Raw genomic sequence first — 11,488 nt, 5'->3', positions numbered from 1 at the left:
TGTCGGTCACTTTGGTCGAAGTTGGTGCATTATTTGTTTAGCTCAATGTCATGTTGTCATGTCACAAATCTGTGAGCAAAATACTAGTCACCGAAAGACCTGGTAAAGGGTAAAGTTAAACACACCCACCAATAACAAACTGTGATTTAGTCAGATGGAACACCATTATATCAGGAACGTAGACGACCTTTAGTAATGAGACCGTTCCTATTTGGACACTTGTGACGGCTATGGTAGTTCTTTTAGATCAGAAGGTCTTCTCCATTCCGGTTTCTTAACGTAATGGTCACACTTCCTCCATTTTGTTTCGCCAACCGATTCAAATAATGAGAAACGCTCAACTATAAACAGAAGGAAAGACAGAAAATTACATCGAATAATCTTGTTCATTATTGGTCACAATTGTACAAACAAAAATAAGAGGCCTTTCTGCCGTAACTAAAATCCAAATAATCCTGTCCACTTTTTCGAAACCTCAAAGCTCGATTAGCTTACAGGAGTCAACAGCTTTTTTACACAGAAAAAAGTTGGCCGTGACGGCCCAACCAAAAATCAGAGACATTTTTATAGAGCCTTGCACCTGAAAAAGTTTGTTACTCTAATCTTTGAATCTCGATTAGCCAACAATGTCTAACATCCTTTTGAAGACAAAGAGAAAAAAGTTAGCCTCGATTGTTCAAACTAAAATAAGAGGCTTTTGTATAGAAACTTACTTGACATCGGAGTCATCTTCCTCGTCATCGTCGTCATCATCCTCATCTTCGTCCGTATCAGTATCACTGTTATCGTCACTGTCACCCCATGCTTCATTCATACCTACATTTGAAGGACGTGTAAATATAGACTTAAGGGACATGCTATAAAGTGAATATTGCAATCGGGCTTCGTCACATTTTGGGTATCACCATTTCTGCATCATTTTGCAAAAACTCAGAAAAAACTAATGACCCAATCCCGACCGAGAAAAGCTGGACTGACGAACGAATGGACATGGGTTAATTAATAGGAGCTCTGAGGTAGGTCCACAAAGGGGTCATTGATTAAATGAAGGAAGTCTTACCAGCATCCATCCAATGATCATCAACGACGTCTTCATCCTCATCCTCATTTTCCAACGCATCGGAATCTCCGGTTGTTATCCGAAGTTCCCCGGGCCTGTTAAAGTAAAGAAAGTATTTTTTTAGTCAATGAGTCAATGAGCCAACTAATCAGTCAGTCAGCCAGTGAGTCAATGAGCCAACTAATCAGTCAGTCAGCCAGTGAGCCAATGAGCCAACTAATCAGTCAGTCAGCCAGTGAGTCAGCCAGCCATCCAGCCATCAAGCCAGCCAGCCATCCAGCCAGCCAGCCAGCCAGCCAGCCAGCCAGCCAGCCAGCCAGCCAGCCAGCCAGCCAGCCAGCCAGCCAGCCAGCCAGCCAGCCAGCCAGCCAGCCAGCCAGCCAGCCAGCCAGCCAGCCAGCCAGCCAGCCAGCCAGTCAACTCTAGTTTAGACGGCCGACTTTCTGCCCTGCTTATTCTAAATATTAGAGTAGGCAGAAAGTGGTCACAAAGTTGGCAGTTAAATCATTTGCTTGGAAAATATTGAAAGAAGTCATTGCATTGACGTCAAAGATGGCAATGCATTGACTTTAGACAGCCCACTTTATGCCAACTTTAATTCATAATTACAATAGGCAGGGCGAGACTAAAAGAGCTAAATCCGTCTAAACTAGAGCTCAGTCAGTCAACTCCAGTATCAAAGGAAACAGAAAAATACTTACTTATTTTGAGATGACTTTGTCTGAAAAAATGTAAAAGACAAATATTAGAGAGACTTCATGAGAATATAAAAACGAAAGAATAACATCAGCAACAACTGTTTACCTACAAAAAGTTTGAGACAATGGCGAAAGATACATATAAAGACAACGTCCTGGAGGTTTAGGAAAGTTTAAAAGGAAATGTACTAAGTGTGCTTGGACAAAGCGAACTGGACAGTCGCTATTAAAGATTTATTTCCTTCTTTCGTACATAATTTGGTTCTTGGCAAAACATAGACGCCTTTTGTTCCATAAGTAATTTTTCTAACGGAAAAAAGCCAGAACATGGCCAATATCTGTTACCACCGTCGTTTCGCATAAGATTCCCTTTCCTGCACTAAGATTCCTCTGCCACTTTTCTACCGGAATAAGACCAGAACTCTTGGTAGTTGGAAATGAGCTTCGGATGTTTCGTAAGTACAGACAAGATTTACCGTACCGTTAGAAGGAAACCCTTTCCGATCTTATGTCAGTTCAGGGAAATTTTTGGAAAAGTCAGGAGAGACTTAGTGCGGGAAAGGAAATCTCATGCAGAACGACGCTAAAAATAGTGAAACAGTTCTGGAAAGCCGGCTTATTTCAGAAATATTTAGAAAATATAACGCCATCTTGACTAACAAGAATAAAAAACACACAACACTGTCATCAAGGCAAAAGGTCCAATTTTAAAATTAGTGTCTGAGAAAACTTAAACTTTTATTACTTTGCTAACTTAAAAATTTGAGACAGACCCTTTCCTTGTAGTGGACGAGGATTATCTCTACAAGTGAAAAGGCCAAATCTCAAAATTTTAAGTCAGCAAAGTAAAAAAGAAGATCGGACCTTTTGTCTTGATGGCGGCGACAATAGACGATATCGGCTTAACGTGAAAGCTCAGATTTAACCTCGGAAAATTGTCCACAATGCTTTGCGCGGAAAAAAGTTCACGGTGAAATTTTTTCCGCACAAAGCATTGTGGGGAATTCTCGGGGGGGGGGTCAAATCTGAGTTTTCATGTGAAGCCGATATCGTCTATTACCTGATCAATTTCATTAGGTAATGGAGATGGAGGTTTCTCTTTGGCTTTTTGAATCATGTCAAATGCTTTGTTTGGTATCCCAATCGCCAGACCGATCGCTGCAATGTTTTTCACGATCTGAAAAGTAAAAGAGACAACTTTTATGTAGTTAATTCCCATTTTCATGACATTTCAAGGCTTTTATAGATATTTCCTTTTTGATTTAGAAACTAGGTAAAAAAAATTTATTGTATCCCTATCTGCTTTTGAATAAAAAATGAAATGGTCTAACAATGTATGAAAATCCTATTTTAAATTTAAAAAAAAATCACCTTTGTGAAACAATTCTTCAGTTTTTGATCAGTAGCCAGCCCTGCTACCAAATCATCAGCTACTCCCCAGTCCTAAACAAAGATATTAAAAGTCAATATTTTACGTGAAGGGTCATCTAATCTAGGACTTAATGACAGTCTTTGGAGTGTTTTCACAGGATCCAAGGCCAGCTTGTTCGGCAATTTATGAACTGAACGGAACATTGGAAGGAGCGAGGCTTCGAATCGCGAACCCCTTGTTTGTAATGACCATCGCTACTCATTGTCCAGGGAAAATTTTTGTCATTCATTCTCCTGACTTATGATGATAGAGCATTATATTCTAAGGGCAGATTTCTTATAGTCTTTTGGTTTTAATTCTGCTTGAGGATTTTTATACCTGAGCAACGTTTTCAACGACCAAAAAAAGTTCAGACAATCCACGGATGACTGGCGAAATCAATGCAAGACTTGTACCTGAAAACAAACAGATAAGTGTTACAATGAATTACGATATATACCGTAAAAATACTTTCAATAGCGAGATTATGTATCTGGAATTCTCTACGGCTACGGCTAAAGCGGCGAGGGAAATGGCGAGTAAGGCAAGTAATGGTGGGTGAAAGCAAGTTCGATATTTGACGTACGGCATTATGTCGACTTTGCTTATACGGTGTTTTGGTGTTTCTTCCGTATACATAGCAAAGTAGAAAACGACATGTCACCTTTGGTGACGACCCGCATGGGCAGCCCCGCAACCGTAGCCGTAGAATATATCCGATACATAATCTCGCTAATGAGTGGGGGGGGGACAGTTTTACTTATAATGTCTGTTCCTAAATAAAGGGAGCCCGCATGTTCTCATTATATCTTAAAGAGGTTTTTCATGCTTTCCGTCAAGCTACGTAAATTCCGCTATTATAGAAGCAAACGTTCGATTTGCATCAGAGATCGTCTCTAAAAATTCGAAATGACGTAACTTAAGAAAACATGAAAAACCACTATATTGGGGTCACGTCAATTCTAGCCTGTATGACTGTTCTAACAGTTATATTCCAAAAGACATCGAAACTTTGTGTGTAAACATGTGGACACGATACACCCACTGAGCTTTATATAATAGATCATGGAGCGTTGTTTGACGTTGGGCCAAATTTTGACAATGACAAAGAATCAATCTTCTTTGCGGGTACCACTTTAGTATCAACTCGGATCAAAGATGGCGGATATAGCTTTGTCCAGGGTTTATAAAGGTGAGTGGACCCCTAATAACTTGAAATAAAAAATCAGAAGACTATACCAGTATCAGATTCAATGGAAGTTGTGTAGAGTGACCACAGCGGGCGAAGTAGACTCAAATTAGGACGATTCTTCTCGGGCGTTGGTTCGGAATTCTCTCCAAATAAATATGAATCACTGAAAATGTATAAAATTTCGTTTCAACAAATGGAAATTGAAATTTCACCCAAAAAAAAGATAACACAGGCAGATTCTTTAAACATTTGAATAACTTTTATAATTCATCGAGTCGTGAGAACTTTGAGCTCTGCATCGCCTTACCCAGCAGCTATTTGAAGTATTCTTAAAAGTAGGCCAGTAGCCATTAGTCTTTGTTGTCCAACTTGGTTGCAAGTCACCACAATCAACCAAGACCATAGTTGCTTCAAAGGTAGTCTCCTGTAAGTGAAAAAAGTAGAATCGATATTTAAAGTGGAAAGCCTAGTCCATACGAGGGGGAATCATAGAAGTCTTGAATCAGGTCCGGTTTGAGGGGTCGCTGGTTCAAGTTGAACTAGTTAGCCAGATTCTTAACCAGCTGGGGGACGAGTTTAGTTCTTTACCAGTTTTTAGTGTAAAATCTGGCCAGTAAAATGAGCTCCGGCTGAAATCTTTACCAGCTTGAAAACTGGTTAAGAATTCAACCAGCGATCCCTCAAACCGGACCTGATCCGAAAGAATTTACTCCTTTTCGCGGCTTCCAAGGCCAGCTGATTCAGCTATCTGTAAACTGCACGCAACATAAATAGGAACAGAGATTTGAAACAGGAACTTCTAGGTTATGGCACTCAAAGCACCTTAGACAACTCGGCCTTTACTCTAAAAGTGATAAATAGTTGTAGCTTCTAATCGAGATTTACAAGAAGCCATTCAAATTGAAGGTGTCTAGCTTTCACTCGACGATAGTGTCTTAGCTTTATTAGAAAGGTAAATCTATCTTTACTCTCCACAAACAAAGCTACTCTTTAGCATTCTTATAAAAAGAAATACCTTGCAAATTGTAAATCTTGTGCAAGTAAAGCACTCAATATGGTACAACCAGTTTCAAATCTAAAACAAAGGTTTGTAAGAAAAAAACTGAGAAGTGTCGTAAATAAAAGTTTAAAAATTAATCTAGCACAAAACTGTAGAATATCTTTAAGGGCTTTAAAGTTGCAAATAGTTTACCTTCCGAGCTGACCGCCTGTGACCGTGAATTTCCATCCCCAATCGTAATTACTACTGTCTGATGTGAAGCGATAGTAAACGGTGTCTCCTAAAACGAAACGGAAAATCAGAAGGGACCTTGAATCAGACAATCAGAACGTCACTGACAGTCTTTATATACCTTGGAGACAGTTTCTCGGCTCTGACCATACAAAATCGTTGGTCGGAGTTTTTGAAATTGGTAGCACTACTCAATGTTGGTGAATTTCATTGGTAATTCATTGAATTACTTATTGACCCACATCAAGAAGTGCTACCATTAGGGTACCATTTTTCTGAAAACTCCGATCAAAGATATAGCGGGTTATAGTTGGTCCAGGATATATAAAGGTCAGTGATCAGACCACCTTTTCCATCGTGATGTTGGGCATTATTCAGGTCTATGCACCCATGCAATGTTTTCAGACATTCCGTCATTTTTAAACAGCTGATTGGTTGCAAATGAGGAATCTTAAAGGTTTTGTTTTTAAATAAGAGTGATATCGTTTGTTTACTCATCAATTTTAATTCCCTAGCTTTTTCACATTGAATCGACACAAGTGTGGAGCAAGATTGGTCAAAAAGAGAAAAAGAAAAACAATTTTTTGTTTATTTAGCACAATATAACAATAGAGAGACGCCGACTGGATATGAAATGGGAACACTTATGTAAAAATAAAACCTTCAAAGAATAACCAGAAAGATATTTAATTCTCCTAGAGGTATCGAGGGTGGTAGACATCAATAAAACTTCAAGGAATGTTCAAATAGTGCAAGTCACTGAGCCATGTTATTTCTAGGCTCAGCTCAATGAAAACTGACCCGGCTGACTAAAAAGAGTTGTTTTCCAGTTTTAAAATTTAGTAAAAATTCTTGAACAACATTGCATCTGACATTATATCATAGACCAACAGTTTATTGGTTGTAACTGACGTAGAATCAGTCAATACGTCACTGATGCAACCAAATAGCTGTTGGGCCCGTGATGTAATATCAGAAGTTTATATCATGAACTCAATGGTGAAAGTTTTTTCGATCCGAAGATGACGATGTTTTGACCTAATTTCCCTGTTTTTTACATACCTGGCATTTCGAAGTCGTGCCAATCAGTAGAACCGCTGAACGTTCGTCTGTTTTGCGTATAATTTGACGATGAAGAAATTAACAACTCATCGCAGTTGTGCTCTGTTGAACATCTAAAGTGAAAAGGAAGGAGAAAATCACGGAACCTTTTTTAAAATAGATTATAGATTAAAAATATGTCTCAATTTTTTAAGGAAATTGTCCTAAATCAAATGGTGTAGCGGCCATTCTACAATAAGGGGTACGTTACATTACACTAATTTTTGACTGGACACCGCCAGTAGGGACCTAGGAGCGCCGCGACCTATGCAATATTTGATAGCACCCATAGAGGCCGTTCAATCTAATCGTGATTAACAATATCTCAGAATGGTAGAATTTTTATCTTTTCAAAGAATATTTATGACTTTATTCATCAACTCATATACTTGATCTCCTTTAGCTCTTCAGGGGAAAATAATCACCGTCAACTGATTAGAGTTAAGTAGTTAATCAAAATAGTTAAAATTTATTCTTACCTTTCGTCGAATTTGATGAAGAGACTTGTCGCACCTGGAATGTGAACTTTGTCCTATGGAAAAATTATTTATGTTTAACACTTTTTAAAAGGAAAAATCATTTAACAAACGAGGTTAACAATCTTATTGGAAGTTTATCGTGGCTTGGATCAGGATATTTAAGTTTGGCTACGTTTCAATAGATTCTTCTCCCATTATCGGACAAGGTGGAGGATAAAATGATGGGGGAAATGTTTCATTTAAGATTTGAGTTAAGTCCATGTCCTTTTGCCAGCTAGTTGAGAGATGAAATTTAGTCTCGAGAGAAATACAATATCACAATAATAATGTTTCGGAGGCCGTGAAAAAAAGTCTTATAGGAAAGAACTTTGAGAGGCCATGAAAAATAACATCACTCAAAAATAAGGCAATACAATTATCATACCTTAGCTTCGCGGAATTTTTTTTCAAAGACAGTCGTTAATATCACTAACCTCTACTTTAGAGTTATTTTTATATTTGTGGTCAGACTCCCTGGTCTCACTGGCTAGCCTGACTTCACCCATACATTGAACAGCAGACAAGGCTAGTGGCTGGACCAATTGTTTGTTGCAACAGCGAATGAAGTTATGCACAACCTGTAAAAATAATAAGAAAAAAATATGTCAAGGAAAAATCTTTTAGCACCATATTCTTATTGGTCAGCCGAAGCTGAGCATTCAAATAGGTAAAATTTTCTTCCATCATCATAAGACGGCAAAAAAAAAATCCGATTTCCCGGATCTTACTTTGATTTCTAAACCTTCTTCCGATCGGGTTAACTTTTCGGGTACTTTTAGCGTGTGTTGTTTTTACAGATCATAATGTGGTGATTCAAGATGGCGGCTCAAGCGATAAGTCGATAAAGTGTTGTTCCAAGGTATTTCCAGTGTGAAGCTGTTGCAAGCTTCAATTTCTGTCATTTATTTTTTTCAAATCAAACACATGATTTTCATCAAGGGGATTCTTTTTCTACATCTTATGAAGGTTTAAATACGTTTGCTCAAGTTTTTTATGTTGAATTTTCTGATACTTTTTATTGTTGGGATTGATGGTGTTATAATGTTATTGGAATTTGATAAAGTATACAAAAGTACATACAGCTACTGTCTAAATTTGATAAAGACTGGATGCAATCGTGTTTTTTTGGACTTAGACGTGTTTGGCTTCAGACGACCCTGCCGATACACCGGACATTCCGGCGTTATTTTTTGTCTGGTGTTTTCTTCATTAAATTTTCAAAAGTACACACCGGAATACACCGGACTGTCTAGTACCGTCAACTGCGCCAACTTGGGACAAGTGTACGCAACATCGGACTTGTTGATATCTGGCCTGTATTTTCACTTACTGTTAAATCTCTTTGACAATCAATCATACTTTCTGTCGTACCATGTCACGATAACTTTCACTCATAGTGCACCCTTTTTAACTTTTGTTTCCATTTAAAAATGACCAGACGCCGAATGGAGAATTAGAGAATGCCCGCCGCCTAATCACCCGATGAGATAATAAGTATTCCCGTTTCTGGTTTCTAGATATTTAGGTTATATATTTTCAATTAAAAGTGGTTTGGGATTGTTCGCACCCCGTCCAATTTTTTGTGACCTCAGCTGCCTGTCCATAACAAATAGATCACCTTCGCGCGTGCTCTACACGGATTTTTTTCCATATTTCGATTTAAAAGCCTATTTGGTGCGAAAGAGAGATTGTGTATTTATTAATACGCGGTTCATTAAACTCAATGCAAATGACTTAATGGAGGTTCGGTGAAATTGTGGTGGAATGGCCGTCCCATGTTGCGTAAGATAGTGATTTATCCATATATTGCGCACCTGACAAACTGCATCGGAATGTCCTGTGTATCGGCAAGGTTGTGGCTTCAGTCATACAGTATTATATAAGGCGGATCGCAAAAAATTGTTTTGTTCCCATCATTTCTACTTTAAAAAGGTGGGTCGTTCGGTCGAAAATGTTTTTCTGTTAAAGAAGCAGCTACATCTTGTTGAAAGGGAATCCGCGTGGACTGGTCCGAATTAAAAAATTGAGAAACCGTCAACCGTGGATAAACTAGTTTTCGGTTTACTCTCCATTAGCACACAGCTCTCTACTTAGATCTGAAAACTTGTAAACACAGAGCGTGCAGAGGTTGACAGTGGGAATCCAGCAAAGCAGCGGAAAAGCTTTCAGACTTACAGACTCTACCTGCTGACTATAAATCAGGGTCGGTCAGATGACGGTAACCAAATGATGACGATCACATCTCCTATTATTGGACTTTCAAAATTATGACAAATGGTCTTTGGAATTTGATCAATTATATTGATATTATATACAGTTTTTGTTGAAATTGATCAAATTATTTTTAACACGCAGTTTTTTCTGATCTTTGCGCACGTTTTTGGCTTTAACTAAATGGTTGATATGGAATGAATGGCAACAACAGTTTTTACATATCTTTATCTGACTTGCAGAAAGCGGACTGCAGAAAGTTACGAGAAATGGTTTCTAGATTTTTTAATGAAGTATATATACCATCAAGTTACACAACATGGCCACTCTTGTCACAACTTGCACAGCCATAACAAAAAGTTTGTAGCTTAATGGCAGTCAGTTACAATTTTTAGAAGAAGCTGGAGAGAGTTACAACAAAGTGTTATTGGAGTTTTATCAAGTAAACAAAAAAAGTACAGTTTCTATGTAATGAAAACTAATAATGGTTCTGCACTAAAATTATGGCATGCATCTTTATTTTGGGTTTGACTTTTTGGCAATTTTCTTATTTGTAGTTGCCCCCGCAGGAGCGTAGCGACGAGGAGGCACTCATAGTTTCACGCATAGATATTGGACTGGAATCTCGAAATTTTGTTGTTTTTTTGTGTTTTGTCGCGCAAGCATCCCCGTAGTTAGTCTCTTCCGTAAATGTTCGGTTTTGCATATTTTCATATTACGTTATATGCTATTACCATTATTACATATTACAATCTATTAGTTTTGATTTAGCTTTGAAAAGCTGAAGCGAGTGTTATAAATGCAAATTATAACAGTGTATGATATAACACGAATTACAATATTACTTACGTGCAAATCATCAAAACAAACAAAATGGCAGACTGGTTATGATGGTGAGCTGATTCATTGACTGGAAAAAGTGTTTTGTATGTCAAATTTTGTTTCTTGTCTTTGAAACTGAATACTAAATATTGTAATTTAGTCAGAAGTTCATTTCAGCAATGATTTCAATTCTTTTTCTGGAATCTTTAAAGAAGTTTGCTCAAGTTTTCAAATGTACATTTGATATTTTTGTTCAAACTGTAATTTATCTTTCTCTGTTATTATATTAATAACTAGCTTTATTGTTTATAGAGCTTCTTGAGCTTTAAAGACCATCATATGGTCGTAACTCGAGAAAGTCCTTCTTAACTTGGTAAAGCAAGATACCGGCAAAGTACAAAAAAGTTGAATGTACACATAAGTAAAGTTGAATCCAAAAGTGGTTGAATGTGTTGAATGTCAATCAATGATTTTTTTTTTTGGTCTTCAAAATAGATTTACCTCACTTAGAGTGTTTTCACTGTTTGTTCAGTGTGGTAAATCTATTTTAAAAACCTGAAAAAAGTTTGTTTACATTCGTTTAACTTTGCATGTGCACGTTCCACTTTTTCATGCAGTTGTGATAGGGGCCGTCGTACGTACGTACTCAAAGATTTTCCAAAAATTTGATACCCCCGCCCCCCTTGTACGCAGAGAACAATAGAAATGATGTCATTTAAACAATAGATGTACGCTTTTGCTAAACCCCCCTCTCCCCCCTTCACTGCGTACCTACGTACTATATGGATGGCCCCATAGCCTAAATAACTTACGCTCTAGGGTTTGGTGAAATAGCTCCAATTCTAGCTTTCCAAGTTAAGGCATTTAACGGTGGTTAGACTAGGCACACAGACAGTCATACAGGAACACCATAAAGTGAGAGTATATAGCTAAAAGCTCAAAAAGTCTAGTTTCCTGAAGGCCCGTCTCTTCATTGTCTGCGCTGCAATCATATCTTAATGGCTTCAATCCTTTCAGCTTGGAGAAAAGATCGCATCATGAAAAAGTACTATGCACTTGAAAAAAAATTAGGCAAATTTCAACTTTTTGACTGGTACGTCTGAATGGACCACAATGACATTCCTTTATTTTTCTTTTGCCTGCAATCACAGCGTAAGCAAGTGGAGCCCGGGCCTTAACTAGGATTGGTCTATTTCAGATGGCGCAGAACTTTTTGATAAATTTTATACGCAGTATCATCTTAT

General features: G+C 37.9%; 1 protein-coding gene across 1 annotated transcript in view; it reads right to left on the bottom strand.

The window, feature by feature from the left end:
* Positions 1-279: 279 nt before the first annotated feature.
* LOC136824724 (zinc finger ZZ-type and EF-hand domain-containing protein 1-like) overlaps positions 280-11,488 on the bottom strand; it is a 98,714-nt gene continuing 87,505 nt past the window's right edge. The window contains exons 73-86 of the mRNA XM_067080701.1: positions 7,646-7,789; positions 7,173-7,225; positions 6,655-6,767; positions 5,554-5,641; positions 5,377-5,436; positions 4,669-4,785; positions 4,409-4,524; positions 3,509-3,585; positions 3,130-3,201; positions 2,819-2,935; positions 1,762-1,781; positions 1,061-1,155; positions 714-816; positions 280-341 (exon numbers count right to left, since the gene is read on the bottom strand). Of these exons, the coding sequence (XP_066936802.1) occupies positions 338-341; positions 714-816; positions 1,061-1,155; positions 1,762-1,781; positions 2,819-2,935; positions 3,130-3,201; positions 3,509-3,585; positions 4,409-4,524; positions 4,669-4,785; positions 5,377-5,436; positions 5,554-5,641; positions 6,655-6,767; positions 7,173-7,225; positions 7,646-7,789 (1,179 nt within the window). The 3' untranslated portion in view covers positions 280-337. The remainder of the gene's footprint in view (positions 342-713; positions 817-1,060; positions 1,156-1,761; positions 1,782-2,818; positions 2,936-3,129; positions 3,202-3,508; positions 3,586-4,408; positions 4,525-4,668; positions 4,786-5,376; positions 5,437-5,553; positions 5,642-6,654; positions 6,768-7,172; positions 7,226-7,645; positions 7,790-11,488) is intronic.

Source organism: Clytia hemisphaerica, unplaced genomic scaffold, assembly GCF_902728285.1.
Source record: "Clytia hemisphaerica strain Z4C2 unplaced genomic scaffold, Clytia hemisphaerica genome assembly, whole genome shotgun sequence".
Lineage (NCBI taxonomy): Eukaryota > Metazoa > Cnidaria > Hydrozoa > Leptothecata > Clytiidae > Clytia > Clytia hemisphaerica.
This window is presented reverse-complemented; position numbering and strand designations above follow the sequence as displayed.